The sequence below is a fragment of the Haliaeetus albicilla genome, chromosome 26 (genome assembly GCF_947461875.1).
Source record: "Haliaeetus albicilla chromosome 26, bHalAlb1.1, whole genome shotgun sequence".
NCBI classification, from domain to species: Eukaryota; Metazoa; Chordata; class Aves; order Accipitriformes; family Accipitridae; genus Haliaeetus; species Haliaeetus albicilla.
In genome coordinates, this window is record NC_091508.1 from 11,040,887 (window position 1) to 11,062,010 (window position 21,124).

Below are 21,124 nucleotides of genomic sequence, written 5' to 3' on the forward strand. Positions count from 1 at the left end.
GGTCCTTGGGACCATCCATTCCCAGCTGTCTCCTTTAGGAGCCCTCATGCCCCTGTGGCAGCTCAGGTCATGCTGGACCCTTGTCCTTCTCATGCATGAAGCCCAGCTGAGCTGTCCCAGGCTGGGCTCTGCTCTGGAGATGCCATATAGACATGATGGCACCAGCTTCATCTCCCTCCAGCGTAGCCATCCCCAATTTCAGATGTCTCTCCAAGAGCTGCTCCTGTCCCAGCAGGAGCTGGGACACATGGAGCAGGGCAACAGCCAGGGCTGGTAGTGTCCCTCTGTCAGGGTGATGCTAGTTCAGCACCCAGACTGGGCTGTGCAGAGGCTCCTTCCCCACTGGCCCCGCGGCTTCAGAGGGGCATAGGGCTGGGGCACCCACCAGAGTCCGCAGCACCAGGGTAGGGAAGCCGTGCCGCTCCCCCACTGTGTCCACAGGGCCAAACCTTCGGGCTGGGAGTAAGATGGGGCACCACCCTAATGCATGCTTTTAGCCAAGGAGCTGCGGTTGGGTTTGGGAAAAGCCCATCTGGCAGCAATCCACCACATCAACAAAAATAAACCCCGAGATGAGACTTTTATCTTTGCGAGAGCATATTCCAGCATGTAAAAGTCTGTTGGCCCAAGACTTAAGGACCCTCCCTCCCCATGCCAGGGAGCGCCAGGGACCCCATGGCTCGCACCGGGCAGGGGATGGGTGTCAAGGTCTGTCCCCTCAAGCCTTGTCAGCTGGCGGATGGTTCAGCAGGATTTCACCGAGGGGGATGCTCCTAGAAGGAGTTTTGCGTGGCCACATTACCCCAGCCACAGGCTGGTGTGCTGGAACTGCACGCTGCTGCGGTGTGAGGGCAAATGGCCCAGAAAGTTTTGTTGCAGGACTTGGTGGCCCTGGGCACAGCAGGTGAGTCCTTTGCATGAGAAGCGAGTCCTGGGAAGGGATACAGCTGGTCCTGGCTGCCAGGCAATCCCCACCGCCCCTGGCCACGCAGGCAGCCCCCACTACCCAGGCAGCCCCTGCACCCCCATCAGGGCAGCACCCGAGTGCCACAGTTTGGCAACGTGCCACCCCTGTGTCCTCAAACGCACCTGGGAGCTTGCCTTACCTCGGAGGAGCAGAGCTGGGAAACACCGTTTGCTGGCTCTTCCCCAAGGCACCTGCAAAATGCTGGGAAAGCTGCTTGCAGGCGAGCTGTGCGGCACACGGGTGGATGTGGCATTGTCCCCCTGTCTTGAGCACCACGCCCTGGTGACACGGCTGTTTGCTAGGTTGGGGCTGATGGTCTTGGGCAAGCCCCGGCGGGGCTCAGCAGAAGGAAACTGCCCTGTTCCTCTGCAAAGCGTTGCAGTGAGGCTGAAGGACGCGTTCGTTTGATCTTTTTGTTTGTTTGCCCCTTCTTTGGTTTAATTAGCCAGGTGGTTAGGGAGCTGCAGGACAGTCTAAAGGCACTGGTCAGTCCCCAGGGCAACTTGGTTAGTGTCCCCCTCCTGACTCAGAGGCTTTGCTGCTCTTCCTGCTCCTCTCCGCCTTCACCAACTGCGCCCCCCCTCACCGTGGCTGTGGTTCTTCATGCCCGTCAGCAGACATTGGCTGCCCCCCCACGCTGCCCCAGCCTTGCTCGCCTGCTCTCACCCCCATTGCCCCTTACCCCAGCCCTCACCATCCCCAGACCCACACCAGTGACTGTGGCTGCTGGTGATGCAGTATCTGCGGCTGCAGGTGATGCAACATCCGTGGCCTATGCACTCAGAGTGACCAGGTGCGTTGCAGGCACAACCGTGGCACAGAGACACCGAGAGCAGGGATGAACTCACACTAGAATGAGGTGGAAGTGGACAAGGAGCAGCCAGCCACCCTCCTCCCAGGTGACGTGTCCTGGGTTTGCCGCAGATTGGAGCGTGCGAGCAAACGGCTGGCTCCAAGTGGACAGACCAGAGGAGCATCTGGGGACATTAGGGCTGCACCTTGGTGACACAGAACCCTGGAAAACCACATCACAAGGTGAAGCAGGAGTGGAGGAGTTCCTGTGAGGCAGGTGCCAGTGCTTGGGCCCAGCGCCACCTAAGGGTGTGCAAGGACCGAGCAAAATGGGCACTCCCATCCACCCTGTACTTCCAGTACCAAACCCTGGTGCCAGCCCAGGACGAGCCATCTAGAGTCACTGGGGACAGGGCTGGAGCCAGGTGCCACCTGAACAGAGGCTGGCAGGGAGCAAGTCACACTGCACATCAGGGGCTAAGCCCCAGTATGGCCCAGTCTAGGCTAAATCTGTGTCAGCTTATGGATCCTGCCAGACCAGGCTGCTGGTTCTTCCACTGCTGTTCCGTGACAGCCAGGATGAGCTGGCAGCAGCATGAAGGGACAACCATTGTCACGTAGGGGAAACTTCTTTGCAGTTCCCATCCGCTTTCTACAGAGAAAAGGAGCAGCTGCTTGTTTCATTGTCATCAGAAGGAGATGACACAGAGGAGATGAGACCCACGAACATGTTCCTGGTGCTCCTCAGGCCTCTGCTAAGCGACTCTGAACTGGAGAGCCAGCTATGAAGCAGTTCTCTGTCTCAGGATCCTATCTGCATGAAAGCAGAGAGCAGCACCAGAGAAAGGGTGGTACCAGGAGAAGCCAGGTAGTCGGGGCAAAGACAGGGATGGGCCAGGGAACAGGTGAGATTGGAGGGGAAGGCCAAGATACCAGGAGCTGTTTTGTCAGAGTCATCATCATCAACAGAGTACAAAGGTCTGTAAAATTCAGTGTCAGGAGACCAGTCCTCTGGGGCTGGGCTGCAAAGCAACACTTGACATCTCACAGATAGGTGAGGGGCAGGTCCACTGTTCTCAACACCCTCGTGGAGGGAGCCGAACATAAGTGACGCCGAGGTGTCTTTGGCGCTGGGAGTTCCCCGTGACATTGGCATTTAACACGCTGATCTGCACTTCCCCAAGGAATACTGAATTATTCACACTTTCCAGGGGTCTGAGGACAGCGTTTCACACCAAAGCTGGGGTTCAGTGAGACACCCCCCCCCGCCCCCACGACCAGCATCAGCCGTGCATACTCCTGTCCCCATGCCTTGCCCTCCCAACAGCCCTATCTCGATATTTAGGGAATGGATCTGAAATACAAAGAAAAAAAACCCACATTTCTGTTCAAAAATACACACATCAGTTCTCTCTGGCTCAGAGCACAGCTCTGTAAAACGCTGCTGGCGCACTGAAGGCATGAAATGCTCTGGGAAGTGACAGGACAGCACATTCTTACAAGCGTGGCCTCAGATGGAGCAGGGCAGGCGAGGCAGCAGCTGTGGTGCTTCTGGCTGGCAGCAGTCTGGGGTGTATGAGGCTATCTACAGCAACCAGCCAACCGCTAGGTAATTCCCATTCTCCAGGCAGCAGTGTTAAGCACAAATGCTTTCTAGGGAAAAAGAATATTGTAAATAAAACTAATCCTTCCATGCATTTTTATTTTAAAATAAAATAACTGGCATATCAAACAGTGCTTGCAGGGCACGATATAACACTAAGAGCGGAGTGAACTGAAATAAGGAAGTGGCACAAAAGGATCTTTTGAAGAAATAAGATGCTACACAACATAGCAGCGTGCTTACAGACCCTTCCTCTTGTAGAACCGGACCTGTGTAACCTGCCACCTACCACTCTCTACAGAAATAAAGGTGGGGAAAAGCTCGATAACAGTTGCTAGGAGTCCAGGGCTCCCCGGTGAGCCAGGCACATCCCAGCCAGGGCAAGGGCAGTGATCCGGAGCTCGCTCCCTCGCTGTCAGTTCACCCGGCAGGCTCGGATCATGAGCAGCTGGAGGAGGATGAAGACAGGCGACATGATGAGCCCGTACCAGAGCTCCCGGGTGTGCTCCACCAGCTTCTGGCACAGCAACATCTCGAAGACGAACTTGAGGCTGAGGATGGTGAGGATCCAGAAGAGCCGCAGCACAGCCAGGCGCTTCTCACCGTCCTGGAAGAGCCGCACCGAAACGATGGTGGTGAAGTAGGTGCTGAGGCCGTCGGCGGCGAAGAAGGGGACGAAAACGACCCACCAAGAGAGGGCCGAGGCCTCGCCATCCACCTTCAGGACGAGGAGCACGGAGAAAGCCAGCAGGGCCAGGCCGTGCAGGAAGATCTCGAAGGTGGCAAAGCCCAACCACTGCACCAGCTCCCTCAGGGAGAACAGCATCGTCCCCACCACCGTGGGGACATGGGCGCTGCCGGAGGGCGGCGGGGTGGGACACGGAGAGGCGGGGGGGGGGGGGGGGGGGCGCACACTGTACCCCCGGCCCGGGCGCCTCAGCCGCGTCCCGCCGGCAGGGCCCCTCGGCGGCGCAGGCTGATGACGTTAGAGAGGCGGTGCTAGCTGGTGACGTAAGCGGAAGCAGCGGGGCGGGGATGGTGTACGGTGAGGGCACGGTGGGTCTTAGCGGGGGCTGGGGGATGGAGCCGGGTGCTAAGCCCCGGCTCCGTCCCCGTCCCCCTCTTGCCAAAGGGCGGGTGCACCCAGAGAGACCCCAAGGGGGGTTTTGCGGGGGGGGTCCTGCCTCCCCTTCCCCGGGGGCTGTGAGGGAAGCGAGGCCTTGCACAGGGACCGACGGTCCTGATGTGTGTCCCAGAGTGCTCCCACTGGGGAAAAAAAAAAAACCCAAAACAACCAAGCCCTTTTTTTTTTTTTTCTTTTCTCAGGGCAAGGGGGAAATCCTGTGATGCTGCAGCCCCTCTCTGGAGGAGTTCATCTGTAACGAGGCCAGTAATGTACCCTCCTTAGGATTTTTTCTTTTTAGTTATTCTGGAAGCAGCACGTGCTGCCCGTGGGGACGCCGGTGGTTTGCAGCTCGGGCATCTGTCTGGGTTGGATTCCCTGTGGGCTGTGATTGCTGGTAATACCCAGGGTCTTTGCCACTTCAGAGAGCGCAGTTGAGGGCAGAGTGTGTCTCATCACGCTTTTCTCCGTCGCTGAGCTCCCGAGGTCTCCTCCAGCCCCCTCAGGTGGGGATTTGCAGGGCAGACAGAAATGTTCAAACTAGAAATGGGGAACAGCTGATCCCAGGGGTGTGCTGAGCCTGCGGTGATGAGGACAGTTAAAATGAGCCCAAATGTGGATCGCTGTCCCTGGATTTTGGACTCCCAAGCCAGCCTCCTCCCTTTGTCCTAGCAGTGGGGACAAGGAGCCCAGTAGTGTCACTGCTGCTCCTGTGGATGGGGACACTGCAGCAAAGGGGGTGTTACTCCTTCAGCACTGCCCAAGGGTGGAAAGAGAGCCCGGGAGCCTTGAATCCTGCTGCTGTCTCCAGACTAATCAGCCCTCCCTGTGCCTGCTGTTTGCAGTATCAACCCTGCGAATGTCACCTGAACCCACAGCCACCAGCACTCCTTTAAAGCCTGGGTGGGTGTCATTGTGACGCCCAGCCCAGAGCAGGTGTGGCTGTGCCTCCCCACACCTCCCCTCGCCTCCTGGTGATTCCTCTTGTTTTGTCTCTTGCAGATGGTGGAACGGAAACTCCTTGTTCTTTTTGGCAGCCAAACTGGGACAGCTCAAGACACAGCTGAGAGAATTGGCAGAGAAGCCAAGCGACGCCACTTTCAGTGCAGAGTGGAGGCGCTGGACAGCTATGACGTGGTGAGTGATGATGCAGAGGGGTGCTCCAGGCACTTCTGGTCTTGCTCCATCTCCACCAACCCCATTTCTCGGGCTCAGGCATCTTCTACCCTTGCTGTGACTTGCTGTATTTCACCAGACCCTGGCTCTGTGCCCTTCCTGAGGGCAGCTTGTGCTTAACTCAGCTGAAAAGGTGTGAAAACTGAGCAGTGACTCTTAGGATAGAGTCTGTGTTAGATGACAGATGCTCAGCTGTACCCCGCAAGATAAGGCGCACCAAGGAGCTGATGCTACAGGCAGCGTGTGGGCAGCAGGTGCTGCAGTGCCCGCAGAGAAGGTTGTGCCACGTGGGGCTGTGGGTTTTATTCCGAGTGTGGTCTGTTCGTGAATGGGATGGGATGTTAACAGCTGTGTTGGGACAGCGTTTGTAGGTTGCTGACCTGAATGTGCTTTTCCATGTTGGTGCCCGCAGGCCAACCTCATCAATGAGCTGTTGGTGATATTTGTCTGTGCAACCACTGGCCAGGGTGACCCACCTGACAACATGAAGGTAGGACACGCTCCTGTCTATGTTCTTCTTATATTCCTGCTCCAGTGACTGGATTTCTTTTCAGTCCATAGTTCTACTTTGCAGCTTGAGCAACAGTTATTTTTGGAGGGGGGGGCTTTGGAGCAGCACCAGTCACATCTCATGTTACTGATGGGACATGGGCAGGGAGCTGGTGAGGTTTCAGCAGCTTAACAGCTGAGAGAGCATCGTCCTCGTGGCAGGTAGCAGTGGTGGCTACTTTCAGGGGTCATCTCTGCAGAAGGCCGTGCTCCCCACTTTGTTGGGACTCAGCAGAGAGCAGGAGGGACCCGGTGGGTGGACAAGTGGGGTGCTAGGGACAGGCAGGCAGGGAAGGCTTTCTTGGCAGCAGCATGACTCCCTGGCTGTGTCCTTTGTAGATGTTCTGGCGGTTTCTGTTCCGGAAGAACCTACCGCCCGGTTCCCTCTGCCAGCTGGACTATGCTGTGCTGGGCCTTGGCGACTCCTCCTATCCCAAGTAAGCAGCTCTGCGGCTCCTTGCCTTCCTGTGACAACTGCTCCTCGCAGCTCTGGCTGCAGGCAAGACCAGAGTGGCTGGAGAATGAAGGCGGTAAGGGAAGACAGAGCCTGACTCTAGAGCAGCAGCTCGGATGAAATGTAATTCCCACCAGCCTTAAAAATGCTTGCCCACCAGCCCATGTCCCTCATGACTTCCAGGAACTGGGCTTCTGCCCATTTCTTTCCTCCCAGCCTCTTCAAGCAGATGCTTTGCTGCAGTTTGTCAGACATCATTTTTCAGTCAGTTATTACAGCCATTGAGTTCTCTGAATTTCAGGAAAGCCTGTGCCACAGCAATTTCAGTGGACCAAGCGAACAGGAGACGTGAAACAGAGTTTTAAGTGGCAGCCAGCCCCATTGGTCCCAGTTCTCTCCCAAAGGATTGTTCCCATGTGCCTGAAAAAGCTGTGATGGGAGGGATGGGAGTGTGCCTGAGCTCCGCGGGGCAGTGAGGGGCTAGAGGGAAGGAAATGTTTCTCTGCCTGGGGCACAAGCTGCCCTGAAGGGAAGCTGGACCTCCCCAAGTCCCTTCTGGGAGCTGTGTGGCCCAGCAAGTGGGAGCCAGCTGCTTCTCCAAGCTGCCCCAGGATGGAGGCATAGGCTGGGCAGGGCACGGGGCCAGGTCGTGCATGCTGGCTGTGGCTGGACCTGCCTCTGTGCTGCTCTGGCATAGCCCTGGCAGCGTGTGCTGGCTCATGTAGCCAGTGCCCGCTGTCCTGCTGGAGGAGCCCTGCCCTCTGCAGCTGCGACTATTCTCTGCTCAGGTTTAATTTTGTTGCGAAGAAGCTGCACAAACGGCTGCTACAGCTTGGGGGCAACCCTCTGCTGCCAGTGGCGTTGGGAGACGACCAGCATGACTTAGGGTAAGAGCCCAGTGGAGGGGGAGCAGGGGGGGAGCCCTGGGGTGCACTACAGTTTTGTCCTTGGGCTGCCGGCAGGGCTGTGTATGCTTTACTCTAGCCCTGGGGACAGCAGTGCACTGCTCCCACCTGGGGTCTGCTCCTGCACCCCAGACATGGTCAGCAGCCTCCTGCTGCTCTCTGTGAACGTGCTCTCTGCTCATAACTCTCCTGTGCCAGGACCTGGGTCACTTGCTTCTCCAGGGTGTCCCACAACCCCCAGCATGTGCCAATGTCTCCTGGTTCTGCCCCAGTCCTGTTCAGACCGGGGGATGGCTGTGTCACACATCTGCGTACCTGCAGGCATTACAGCAGCCTGAGCTGTGCTGCTATTCTCCTTGCACAGGGCAGAGGCCATGTGTGGCTTGGTGAGTCAGTGACTGCCACCAGTTGTGCTCGGGGGGGTTGGTGATTCTGTTCAGACATCAGTGGTTGGGCCCCAGAGAGCGAGTGAGTGCTTAGAGTGGCTGAGACATGTTTCTAGACCTGAAGCTGGAAGGGAATGGCATGGAGCAACTGTGCAGCAAGAGGAGCAGAGGTGGTTGCCCAGGGGCAGCCCAGCATTGTCTGGGTGCAGGGGTAGCAGCCCTTGAGCCTGAAGCGATGCTGCTGCACTGCTGCAGCCTGAATTTCCTGCTTGCAGGCCAGATGCAGTGGTAGATCCATGGCTCCTGGCCTTATGGGACAAGATCCTTGCCTTGTATCCTCTTCCTCCTGGCCTTGAGATCATCAGTCCAGATGTACGGTAAGTGCAGAGGGTAGACTGGGACTGCTGGAGCTGGCTGGTGTCATGCTTCCTTGCATGCCACGCTTCCTTGGCTGTTCTCTGGGGTGCAGATGTGCCCTGCTTTGACCAGGAAGCCTCCCCACACAGCTTGTGGTGTCCCAAGTATCCCTTGGACTTTGGCCACAGGTGACCTGTCTCTCTTTGGATGGGGTATCCCCTTGTCCCCTGGGTGTGTGTGTCAGCTGTCGTGGCAGGGTTCTGCCCATCTTGCTGTCCTGATGTGCCTCTGCCCTTGGCAGACCTGCTAAGCATGTGTGCCCAGCCATCCTCCCTCTGCCTGCTCTGCGGCCTTTGGAATCTCCTTCTCCTGGCAGTCTGCATTGCGTTCTCTTACCACAAGCCAGCTCCAGGGGACAGCGATGATGGGTGGCGGATACAGTGGGAGACTTCAAGCCTCTCCCTGCCTCCAGCCTCTAGCATTACAGCAGCAGAGGAACTGTGGCATGGAGGTAACTGCACTGCATTGCTCTCCTCCCCACAGCCCACCCCCAAAATACACCCTGCACTACCTGGCTGAGGACTCCCCGTACCCCAATGGTGGCCTGCTCCAGCCAATAGCACCTAGAGCTGTTCCCTCTGAGCTGCATCCCTTCGCTGCCCGGGTGGTGTCCAATCAGCGGGTCACGGCAGAATCCCATTTCCAGGATGTCCGGCTCATCGAGTTCGATGTCACAGGCTCGGGGATCATGTGAGCATTTTCCTAACTCCACCAAGCTTTGCTGTGTGGGATCGGGTGTCCTGTAGCCTGTCTTCCTCTTCCACTCCCCTTCTTCAGTAATATCTGAGGCTGCAGCCTTGCGGATGTGGTCTCTGCTGCACTGTCGTCCTCCGTGACAAAGTCAGGGGCATACAGCAGCATGGGTCCTGTCTGTGGACCAGCTCTCTTTGCCTTGTCAGGTTACAGAGCACAGTGTTAGTGACACTGGAAATTTCACTGAGTTGTGGCTTCTCCCCTGGTGCGGGTGCTGGTCAGGCTGGTGGTGCTGTGCCTGTGGGCCTGCCCTGTATCTGTGCTCAGCAGGTCCCACTGCATCCACAGGTTCAGTGCCGGGGACGTGGTGATGATCCAGCCCCAGAACTGCCCTGAAGATGTGCAGCAGTTCTGCCAGCTCCTGCGCCTGGATCCAGACAGACGCTTTGTGTTGAAGCCCACGGAGCCTGGTAGGTCCTGCTCCTGTCCCTCCCTGCTGGGACAGGGCAGCCCCCTGAGCTCTGGCCCAGCCTGGAGCTCTGCTTTTCCTTTGCTGTACACCTGGTTAATAGGGAGTTGGGAGTGGCTGATGGATACAGGACATCTGCCTGTCTCGCAGTGTGGGGGCTCTCCTTCCTTCCCAGTGCTATGCGCGTGTGGATCCCGCATTAGGGCAAGTGTGACTCATGGGAGGAATCCAGCAGTGTCCAGGCTGCAGCCGTGCCTTGTGTCTTTGCAGCCCCCGGCACAGAGCGTGGAGGATCCCGCAGCCTCCCCAGCCCAAGGCCCAAGTCGGGAAGCCTATGCTTCCTTGCCTGGGGCATGCAGGTCTCCTCACTCTGCCTGCTCACCAGAGACCTTACTGCAGGTGCTTCTGCAGGCACAAACCAGCACCAACAACTAGAGAAACCCCTTGGAGGCCCTTCGGAACCCTTGGTGGCTTTGCAGTCTGCATGGTACCGGGAGAGCTTTCTCTCCTGTCCCCTGAATGTCCCTTGCCCCTCTATCTTTTGTGTGTCTGTCAGTGCTGGGATTTTTGCCTGGCTGGCAAACCCAAGAAATTCAGGCTACTCCTCACCCCCTTGGGAGAGAAGTAGGAGACAAGGACAGGCCTGACACATATGACACCACTGGTTATTTCCACTGCATTGTGTGCAGACAAGGTGGGACCCATATGGGTAAGGCATTGCTCTAAAGCACTTGCATAAAGTGAGGGACAGCTCAACACCACTGACATTCTCTGTTGCAAATGTGTGGGCTTGAAAAACAAGCTGTGGAGAGCAGGAGGGAGTGGGGGCCCATGGGAGGAGCAGTGGTGACAGTAGCTAAAGTCAGCTCTACAAGCACGTTCATGCAACGTGTGGGTGCCTGCAGACAGCAGGGCTGCCCTTGTTTGGGCGCCTGGGGAGTGCCAGAGCTGTGGGGGGCAGCAGGCAGGCAGTGCTCAGGTATCTGGCCCCAGTGCTGGCCCTGAGCTCTCCCCTCTGCCTTGCCTTGCAGATGCATCCCTCCCTGCCCTCTTGCCACAGCCCTGCACCATCCGGCACCTGGTCACCCACTACCTGGACATCTCCTGTGTGCCACGGCGCTCCTTTTTCGAGCTCTTGTCTTACTTCTCTACGAACGAGCTGGAGCGGGAGAAGCTACAGGAGTTCAGCTCTGCGCAGGGCCAGGAAGAGCTGTACAGCTACTGCAACCGGCCCCGCAGGACCACTCTCGAGGTAGGGCTGGGGGAGCATGGCAAACCCGCTCCGTGAGGGCTGTGCCATGTCACAAAGCATCCAGGCAGATGATCAGCCATAATTTCTTGGCTGAGGAATTTAATCTACTTCACCCACTTTCTGAAGTGTCCTTGGATTTCCACTGGTGGTTAAGACCTGCTCCAAATCCTTCTGGGCTCTGTGGTGGGCTCTGTGCTGCAGCCTAGGGGTGAGGGGAAGGCAGTAGGGCAGGGCGGTTGGTGCTCAGAGGTACCCGGTGCGGTGCCTTTGGTTGAGGGCAGCGTGGCACGGCAGTGTGTAACAGCCTCTGATGCCCTGAGAAGCAGGTAGGCTGCCTTCTGGTGTGTACCAGGTCTCACCTCGCCTTGTCTTCGCAGACCCTCTGGGATTTCCCCCACACTACCTGTGCCATTCCACCTGAATACCTGCTGGACCTCATCCCTCGCATCAGACCCCGCGCCTTCTCCATCGCCTCCTCCATGCTGGTAAGAGCTCAGCCCTTTTCAGCCTAGTGTCACACTCTGAGCTGAGGGTCTGGTAGGGCCAGGGCTGACTGTTGACACTATGCACGCTGCAGCCGTTCAGGCTGTATTTCCAGACCCTCTGAGCACCCACATCCCACCTGAACACCCACTCCACTGTGAGCCTGCGTCAGCCCGACATGCTGGATGGAAACCCCAGGGCTGTGCCAGCCTCTGGATCAGGGTGCTTACTCTCCTGCAGCCCTGTAGGTGCTGGGGCTGGCCCAGTGCACTGCAGAAGTCTGGTGTCCTTGTCACCGGGAGCGGCCACAGAGGCTGGGAGCTTCCCTGGGTGGTGTGGCCATGGGAGGGGGAGTGCTGCTTCCTGCTGCTGCCAGGAGGTGGCAGTGGGACCTGGCCCAGGTGGCTTGGCAGATGTCAGCCCAAGCATGAGTGGCATTTGCCCTCAGTGGGGACCTCTTGGGTTGGAAAGTCTCTGTCGCCATTGCCAGCTGTGCAGAGCATTCCTGCAGCAGTGCTTCTCTGGGAAAACTCCCTTCCCCAGTGGAAAGATTTTGGACAAGGGTGTGCTCCCTTCTGTTGTCTGAGCAGTGGTTTCAGGCTAGGATGAGTGTTGCAGATGCCCTGGCAGGAGCTGGCACAGGCTTTGTCCCTGGAGAAGGCACTGGGCTCTTCCTGCAGAGCTGTGCTGGGTGTCTTCTTGTTTCTCATGGCTCCTGTCTGGACACAGGCTCACCCTGATCGGATCCAGATCCTCGTGGCAGTAGTGCGGTACAAGACACAGCTCAGTAAACCCCGCCGTGGTCTCTGTTCTACCTGGTTGGCTTCTCTCAACCCAGAGCAAGGTAATTGCTTGGATTCTGTGAGGACCCTGTGTGCTTGCCACAGCACAGAGCACTGATCCCACGGGACTGTGGTGGAGCTGTGTGTGTGCTGGCCACATGCTGGACTGCCTGGACCCTGGGTGGAGCAGCACCACCATGGGGAGCTGGAGCACACTGGCTTGGCCAGACAGGCTGAACTCACAGTACACGTCCTTCCTCACTGCTCCCATCTTCTTCAGAGCATGGTGTGCTCCTCCAGCTTGCCCTGAGCACCCTGAGCTCCTGGTTGTCTCCCAGCTGCTCAACCCTCCTGATCCCAGCACCAGCATGCCCCACTGTCTCACAGTGGGCTGCTTCTGGCATCATGGAGCTGGTAGTGCTCTGACTGCTGGATACCTCCAGACCCATAGCACCAGCTCTGGGAAGGATGGTCCTTCCTTTGAGCACATCCATCCTGTCCTGTGAAGCCTGTGTGCTGCTTATCTGCCCTAACCACAAAACCCATCCAGCTGGGTCCCCAAGCAAAATTGACAAGCTCACAGAGTCTCCCTGCTGCAGGATGGTAGAGAATTGCTCTGTATGACTTCAGGGCAAGACTGGGTCTTCTCAGAGTACCTAGATGGGGATCTTCACCCCTATTCTGGCTCCCAGAGGAGGCAAGTTTGGCCCTCCCTTACACAACAGCCAGGTTGAGATCTCTGCTTGCCTCCACTGCTGTCTTCCCTGGTATCAGCTGTGTGAGGAGGAGGCTGTCCCACAGCCCATGTGCTGTGGGGCCGTTGCCTTGCTCTGAAGATTGCTCAAGTGCTTGCTGAGACAGCTGAAGCATTTTTCATACGCACATAGTGTGCCCATGGCACCAGGGGTGCCATGGTGCTGGGGTGGTGCTAAGCCAGGTGCTGTCCTAATCTTCGGAGCATCCTGGAAGAGCTGGATGTCGAGCTCATCCTCTGCAGGGTGTCACAGATGCCATGGTGGTGGGGTGATGGTAGTTGGTCTGGGTTTTTTTGCAGGTGATTTCCGGGTACCTCTCTGGGTGAAGAAAGGAGGAATGAAGTTCCCAGCTGACCCTGACACCCCTGTGATCATGATTGGCCCTGGCACAGGGGTGGCACCTTTCCGAGCAGCGATACAGGAGCGGGTGGCACAAGGACGTAGAGGTGAGGAATGGTCCTGGGAGGGACTCTGGATGTCCCTTGCTGCAGACAGGTCTGTGTTCAGCATATGGGAAGGAGGGACTGAGGGCTCTGGAGGGTTTGGACAGGCCCAGGCTTTGCTGTGTTTGAGTGGGAGCAAGCTGGGCTCTGGGGCAGGTAAGGATCAGAGCCTGGTGTATGCAGCCTGTGTGGTTATTCACAGGATGTGCTGCAAGGCTGCTCCTTGGGTCAGGGCAGGGCTCTGCAGAGGCTCTTTCTTGGCTCTCTGTAAGTGGAGATGGGTTGCTGGACTTGTCTTTGGCTGCACAAGGAGTCATGCCTCTGCCCTTGGCCCATCCTCATTCCCCTGGCTCAGCTGTGGGTTTCGGCAGGAAGCTGAGGCTGGTGGAGGGGAACTGGCAGCCCTGGGGGGCTCTTCTTGACCTACCTGCCCCCCACCTCCTGCTTTTCCAGCACACAGAGGCCTCTCGTTGCCACAGGTCACTTGTCTTCACGCTCACGTGGCTCCTGGCTTTTCCAGGCCAGGGCTGTCAGCCAGGCGCAGTAGAGAGGTGAGAGTCTTGGGGCTCTGCCACAGGTCCCATGGGCACCAACAGTCCCCAGCACTCGCAGGGCATTCGGTCCACCCAGCACAGCCCTTGTGGTCTGCTCTCTGCAGGGAACTGCTTGTTCTTTGGCTGCCGCCAGAAATCCAAGGACTTCTACTGCCAGGCGGAGTGGGAAGAGCTGGTGACAAAGGGCTTCCTGACGCTCTTCACTGCCTTCTCCAGGGACCAGGTTAGTTCCCAGAGGGGGAGGGTGGATACAGAAGCATCTTAGGCAGCACTGATGGGACTCTGCCAGTGTTTCTGGCCCCTGTCCTGTTGGCATGGCCTGCAAAGGGGCTGGTGGGGTGACACAGTGGTCACTTCTCTTCCCCACACCTCCCTGGTCCTGGCTGGGATCATCCCTAGCATTGCAGTGCCACTGCCCAGCTGGGATGTGTCTGGCTGAGGTGAGCTGGAAAGGTTGCTGGTACAGGGCCGGTGAGCACCCGAGCAGATAAGGGGTTAGCCAGCTTTGTTTGGCCGGACCATGTCAGTGATAAAAGGCTCCTGAGCCTCTTGGGGGCGGGGGGGGGGGGGGGGGTGTCACTGGGCGTTTCTTGGTTGAGTGCCACCCTCCCCACCACGTCCCTCTGATCACGGGCTAAAGCTGAGGATCTTGGCCTCTGTGCCAGCTCTCCCCGAGCCTCAGCCGTACAGGAGAAAGCTCCCTGGAGGTATGAGCACCCCCGCAACTCAGCCCCTCATTTGGCTCCCTTATTTCCTAGGCAGTGTCTTTGATGGGCAGCTCTCAGCCCCTCTCTGGGCTGCACAGCTTTTTACATTGCTGGAGGGGCTCCGTAAGCTGGGACTCTGTTTCACTGCTTTGCCCTGTCCCTTGACGGCACTGAAGGCTCAGCCTGCCTTTGAAACAGAGAGATCTGATAAAAAGGGTCAGTGAGAATGGGCATTTCTAGGTAGCTCAGCTGCACCAGTCCTTTTCTCCTGGCTTTGTGCATGCATTGACATGAAGCCAGCATCTTCTATCCAGTCGCTTGTAAGGCATGAGTTGAATGCCTCTGTGAAGGCTTTCCAAGTGTTTGATGAACAGGAGCAGCACTGCAGAGGTTTGTTGGATGACCGGTCTGCTTTTTTTCTGGTGGCTTACACAGTGAAGGGGGGGCACCTGCAGTTCCCCAAATCTGGAGAGTGGCCCCAGAGTCTCCTCCTGCCCCCAAAGACTCTGGAGAGATGGGACTCACATCAGAGCGTGCCTCCCAGCCTCCCTGCTTTGCCTGCTCTGTGGGGCAAAGCAGTTTGTCATGAGGGTCTTCTGCCACCGAGTCCTTGCAGGGAGGCAAGCAAGAGCGCAGCCAGGTAAGATGTGCCACATTGGGCCATTGTACCTGTGGCTCTAGGAGGTGCCACAGCTGTTAACTCATCCAAAAGTTTGTTTTCAAAGAGCTTGGCAGGAGCTGGGATGCTCCATAGCTGAGCAGGATTTCTCTCTTCTCTGTAAGGTCCCCTTTGCAGTGACCTTCTGTCACACCATGTCTGCCCCGTGGTGCAGACTGATTGATCCCAGCCTAATGCGGCTGTTGCTAATTCTCAGCAGGATGCCCTGGGGTTTAGCTGAGACATTGTGACCTGAGTTTGTCACTGGGGTGCTCTGGTTTCTAGGTAGCTGCAGGTCCTTAAATGACCCCCTCGGAGCCCCAGCTTCGTCAGCAGAGCCTCTGTCAGCACTTAGCTGATTAATGTTAATGTGCTGAAGCTGAGCTACTGGCTGGCTCTGTTGGTGCTTGTGATGGGCTTGCTTACCTCCTGCGTTGCCAGCAGCTGGGTCGGAGCAGTGGGGCTGTGCCTTTGGGTGACCTGACTCTACAGCGCAATGCAACCAGTGGAGCTGCGTGGGACCTGCTGACAACACGGCGACCAGCTCTTGTGACAGCCGGGGCTCGTTGCTGCTTGGGGTTGTTCCCACGCACACCTCCAGACTGCAGCATGCAGGGAGCCTGACACGCAGCAAAAGCCTTGTTGCTTTTGGGGCTGGATGGGAGGGAGGAGGACATGGGGAGGAGGCTGCGCCTGTGGCTCAGCTCACAGCTGTGCGGAGCCTGGTGTGGTGGGACATGCAGCAGAGGGCTTGGCCTCCATCACAGTGTCACCTTTGTCACGGAGGAGCCATCTGGGCCAGCAGTGAATTCAGGCATGTTGGCAATGGTGTTCCTCTTGGGCAGAAGCCAGGGCCGTAGGCAGTTGCTTGGATGTGTGAAGTCTTGTGGATTAACCCTTTGGAAACTCTCCTGGGTTGGACTATATTGTGCCAAAACCCAGTTGTATCCAGTCCCTAAGCATGGCGGAGGGGGAGGGAGTGGGACCGAGGCCATCCCTCCAAGCTTTCTGCCCTTCCAAGCTGTTTCATGTCTCCAGCAGGTGACAGGGCTGGGACCACCATCCAGGGGTGTGGGGAAGGGTCTCTGCAGCAACCTTGGTATAGGGAGGGGCACAGAGCCTCCTCTGCCCATGCTGGGAGAGGAGAGGGCAGGAGGGGACCCCTCGCAAGGACTCCCCAGCTCATAGCCCTGGCTGTTCACCAGAGCTGGAGGGAGGCAGGGGGTAGCCAAAGGATTTTTGGGGGCTGCCTGGGGCGTGTTCTCCACCAAAGCTCCTGCTGCTGAACCCATCTCCCACCAACCCATCCTAGTGCGCTGACATCAGGTGTGGGGATCCCCTTCCCTGTGCTATAGTGGATCCAACTTCTTCTTCCAGTGCTCCCTGCTCTGGGGGACTGTGCTGCCCTGAGCTCTTGTAAGCAGCCTCTTGAGAACAGTCCCCAGGCACCGGGCAGGCATGCTGGAGCTGGGGCTGGGGCTGCTGCCAGGGCTGGCAGGCTCAGCACTGTGTTTCCCTGCAGGAGGAGAAGGTTTATGTTCAGCACCGCATCCAGGAGAACCAAAGGCTGGTGTGGGAGCTGCTGAACAGCAGGAACGCTCACATCTACCTGGCTGGGTGAGTGAGAGGTCGCTGTGCAGGGACTGGGGCAGTGGAACTGCACATTGCTGCTTCTCCACCTCGCTGGAGGCTTTTCCTTGGTTCAGCCTCCAGACTGAGCGCACCATGCACCCTGGCAGGTCTCTAGGGGCTGCAGTGACTGCTGCAGAGGGACCAGCTCATTCCTCCTCTCTGTATGTCATGTTCCACAAGCCCTGCACCGAGAAGGCCATTTCTCACCTACTCTGCACTCCAGTTAGGAGGGGCAGAGCTGGAACCCTGGTAAAGCTGCTCTAGCCGACCCCGTGTGCCCATCCCTTCAACTGCCAGTGCCCGTTACCAGCATCACCTGCCAGCAGGCTGCCTGGCCTCTGACCCATGGCAAAGCCATACACAGGACAGCCCCGGCCTCTTCACACCCCACTCCTCCAGCGGGACTTGGTGAAACTGGACAAAAAGGCTTGTGCGGTTCCTGTGGCCGCTCAGGTGGACAGGAAGCTTTTAAAGCACCAGCTCCACTGGTGCTCGGGCTCGTGAACAACAGCTTTTGGGACCCTCTGCACATCCTATCTGGCTCTTTGCACCCAAAACTGCCTTCCTGGGGTAGGGACAAGCCATGTTGCACCGCAGCCTGCCTCCTTTGACAGCGCAGTCATTCACCAGGTGGTTACCTTGGGCTGGTTGGAAATCTTAAACTGTTGGCCAAAAAGTGGGGTCTGGCCTTTGGAGGCAGAAAATCTGTAGCTCCGTTCCTAGCTCTGTGGCTCTTTTCCTGGGCAAAGTGCTTAACCTGCCTGCCCTAGTCACTGCCGGTACGGCAGGGAGGAGGCTGCTCACCTGCTGCCCAGGGTGAGCATTGTGAAATGCTTTGGGCTCCTTGAGCTGATGAGAGGCTGGCGATGGTGTTTGTCGTGCATTCCGTGACCTGGAAAGCACTGTGCAAACCTGTCCCTTGCTGTCGACACAAGCAGCAATTGCAGGAGACTCTTTCTTGCCTGTCCCTCATGAGAGCAGGAACTTCCCCAGTGCCCTGCAGGGTGAGACTGGCCTCGCTGCATTCCTGGGAGAAGGAGATTTTTGTTTACTGTCCAGGAAGCAGAGGCCAGGCCGCCCACCGCTCTGTTGTTCACTGCTACACCAGTGTTGCTGCCTGGTCTGGCCTGCCTCACCACGTCGTAGGGCTTCCTGGGGCCCTTACTCCAAACTGGTCATTCCTACCCATGGATCTGGGGTTCAGGTTTGGTCTCCTCCATAAAGTTGCACTTGGGACTTGGGGTTGTGCCACTGTCCACAGCCCAAATGCTGAGACCATTGGGCAGCTGTTGGGTGACCGTTGGGCATGGTGTCTTGGATGGCTCTGTCCTCTTTTTCTTCCGTCCTCTTTACTGCTTTCTGGTGCTGATGGAGACACCCTGGGGGCTGCCAAAAAAGGATCAGTGTCTTGGAAAGAGCAAGGCTTGCACAGCTCTCCCCATTGCAGGATTTTTCAGTAGCCATAAGGATGGTGTTTTGGACATCGGGGGTGCTCCGAGACCCATCTCACTGGGGTCTTCGTCCCTGGCATGGGGTAGCCCTCAGCCCCAATCAGGCAGGTGGGGTCTGAGAGCCTCATCCTGCTTGTACAAGTGGCAACTGTCGTGTGTACAGTGGGCACTTTCTCACCCCTCCTGAACAGCCCACACCACGCGTAAAGATGCCCGAGATCACAGTGCCCCTCCTTGGCCTGCAGACTCTGAACTGCCAGTAGGGTGCCAAACAGGAAAGTGCAGGTGGGCTAGCCTGAAAATGGCCTTTTTTTCCCCTAAAAATAGTATTCAGTTTCAGCCACACTAGGAGAAAGATGGGAGAAGTGAATCCTGGGGTGTGTGTCCCTGAGCAGCGGCCCTGGGCCATGTAGCATGGTGTGTCTGTCTTCCTGGGACCTTGCTGACTGGGGCAGGGTCTGGGGAGCCAGGGCTGTATATTCTCTGTGATTGTGCCCAGCTTATCTCACCCGGGACAAAAAGGTCAAAAATGTCTCTCTCTTTCTGCAAAAAATAGATATTTGACATGTTTTCCATCACCAGCCCAGCTACATTATCTTGCACTTGCATATCAGTGCCTGACTCAGAAACGATATGACTCTTCCAAAAAAAGAAGACCTCCTTTCTGTGTATTTTGGGATGTTAATCAGCTTCAAACACAAGTCAGAATTCTGCCTTGTTCTTGAGAAACAGCAAGGACATTGCCAGATGCTCATGCCAATTGGAGCAGCCTGGGAAATTTTTTATTAGATGTTTTTTTGTCGCACAGTCAGTTCATCAAATGAAACTCTCTCCAGGAAAAAGTCTGAACTTCTTATTTCCCATAAGAAATAATTGTGCTTGCAAGTGTTGAATCCTGTTCGGGTATTTTCTACACAGGAGCTCATGTTTTCCTCACCATTTCTCTTATTTTGAGGTTTGAACTGGCTTTGGTTACAAATGTTGCCATCAAAACAATAATTTCAGATTTCTTAAAAGGAGGCAGCGGATGGACGGAGGCAGCTGCTCCTTTGCAGCAGTCATCTTACCCAGCTCAGGATCAGACATGTTTTACATTGTATGTTTCCCAAGATGAAAGGACAGTTTCCTGCCCTCCTGCAGATAAATTATGACTTGTGCATATTCCCTGTGTCCCTCTAATGAAAGTAATGGGAAATGGAGCAATACGGGGGCCAGAGTTAGGGCTACTGAGCTGTGATGCTCCTTCACTGGGGACTGGGTACCATGGCCATGTCTTGGCCTGCAAATGCCAGTGCCGAAAAGCCCTGCGTGGATAATGGCCTACTCTCTAGGGGGTGGTACGAGCTGCCTCTTGAAGCCTCTCATTTATTCAGTGCCAGGCAGCTTGTGTTGCAGGGTGAGGCAGGTTCCCACTGCCCTAGTGCAGTGGCAGCCTGTGGTGTGTGCTGGGGGCGGCGAGTTTGGCTGCAGGGACCGCTGCCCTGGTGATGGGCTGCCTTGTCAGAGCGCTGGGGCTGCAGATATGCTCCCAGTTTTCCTGCTCTCTCTCCATTGCACTGCCTGCTCTCTCTTCCAGGAATGCCAAGCAGATGCCAGTGGCGGTGGCCGAAGCCCTGCAGTTGGTGTTGCAGCTGGAAGGTGGCCTGTCACCCTCCGAAGCAGAGGAGCATTTAATAGCCCTGGAACGGTCCCAGCGCTTCCAGTCTGAAACCTGGTCGTAAGCTGGCTCCCTGCCTCTGCCTTCCCCGCAAACTCTGCCTGAATAAAGGAGCCAGCAAAACGATCCACCTCTGGCATCATCCTTGGGCTGAGATTATCCCAGCCAGTGTGGGGGCCTAGCGAAGGGAGTGGATTTACCCAACCAGCCCTTCCCTGATGGCAGCAGGGCCACAGCGGGCAGGGGGAACCTGTCTCCTGGGGGTGTGGGTTTGGCGTGGGTAAAGCCTGGCTCGCCATGCCCCCCCCACTGGAGTGGAGGCGAGAAGTCTCTGTGGTGGGATGCTGCTGGCTGACTCCTGTGTGGGACCAAGCTGCTGTCCCGCATGCTCCAGCTCCTGGGGTCCCCATGCTGGGTGTGCACCCGTGGGCATTGCTAGAGCTACGGCATTGGCAGCGGCCGTTGTTTGTGGTAAGACCTAGAGGAAGTGAGCTGTTGCATGGGAGTCTCTCCACCCTGGCATTAGTCAGCGGCAGCAGTGCTTGCTGCAGAAGGCTGCCTTGACAGACCTGTTCCCCCTGTCTCCGATGGCTGAGGCCAGTGGGGGTGGGTGCAGGAGGAAGCTTCAATCCCTCTGTCTCTGCTGCCAGTTCATCTTCCTAAGCCTGCTTGATGCTGAAGTCAGAGGTCTCCGAGTGCCTGTTCCCACTGAATTATCCCGTTCCCTGAGCACCTGCTCTGCTGGACTTGTTCTCCACCCCATCTTCGGAGCCGCTTCCAGCCAGGGCCAGGCAAGCCAGCAGGCTCCAGCCCTTCTGTGGCAGCCTCGGGGCTGTGCACCCTGCTGGCCCTGCCAGTGGCCCAGTGGGGCCAGTGCCCCTACCTTCCTCCCCCAGTTCAGCGAACTCGGTGCCGCTGTGTAAATAGCAATTAGGGCCCAGAGCATGAATCAGCTGGGGACAGTCCCTGGGATCAGGCTGGGACAGGAAGGGACAGCGGTGCCACACCACGACCCAGCCACCCTCCCACGTGCCGGATCATGGGGTCCTGCACGGGTGAGTGGTGCCCTGGGGCAGTGCTTGTGCTACGGCACTGCAGTGAGTGGAAATGGGGTGCTTTTCGGGTCTCTCCACCCTGCTGCTTTGCCAGTGGTGCCTTGCTGCAAGGAGCTGTTGCACTTACAGAACCTGGCTGGCCTGGGTGTCCCCATGCCCTG

At 57.2% G+C, this 21,124-nt stretch overlaps 2 protein-coding genes across 10 annotated transcripts; one reads left to right on the forward strand and one right to left on the reverse strand.

Moving 5' to 3' along the window:
* Positions 1 to 3,441: 3,441 nt before the first annotated feature.
* On the reverse strand, positions 3,442 to 4,329 carry TMEM203 (transmembrane protein 203). Its single transcript, XM_009914491.2, has one exon. It carries the CDS (start codon positions 4,186 to 4,188, stop codon positions 3,778 to 3,780), a length of 411 nt encoding a protein of 136 aa, XP_009912793.2. The 5' UTR covers positions 4,189 to 4,329; the 3' UTR covers positions 3,442 to 3,777.
* A 36-nt stretch (positions 4,330 to 4,365) lies between these two features.
* Positions 4,366 to 20,034, forward strand: NDOR1 (NADPH dependent diflavin oxidoreductase 1). Of its 9 annotated transcripts, none has more exons than XR_011322327.1 (17): positions 4,366 to 4,418; positions 4,689 to 4,748; positions 5,488 to 5,622; positions 6,074 to 6,151; positions 6,550 to 6,647; positions 7,453 to 7,551; positions 8,231 to 8,332; positions 8,856 to 9,062; positions 9,414 to 9,535; positions 10,566 to 10,786; positions 11,164 to 11,271; positions 11,999 to 12,113; positions 13,106 to 13,252; positions 13,703 to 13,800; positions 13,908 to 14,026; positions 16,691 to 16,785; positions 19,828 to 20,034. XR_011322327.1 is itself a non-coding variant. In XM_069771788.1 (17 exons), exons 3-17 carry the CDS (start codon positions 5,488 to 5,490, stop codon positions 19,970 to 19,972), a joined length of 1,917 nt encoding a protein of 638 aa, XP_069627889.1. In that variant the 5' UTR covers positions 4,366 to 4,418; positions 4,689 to 4,748; the 3' UTR covers positions 19,973 to 20,034. The 9 variants fall into 9 exon arrangements, 7 of the variants coding, with proteins under 7 accessions (XP_069627889.1, XP_069627895.1, XP_069627893.1 ...); XR_011322329.1 differs by lacking the exon at positions 13,703 to 13,800 and adding an exon at positions 14,946 to 15,150; XM_069771788.1 differs by having other exon boundaries at positions 13,880 to 14,026.
* Positions 20,035 to 21,124: the final 1,090 nt, after the last annotated feature.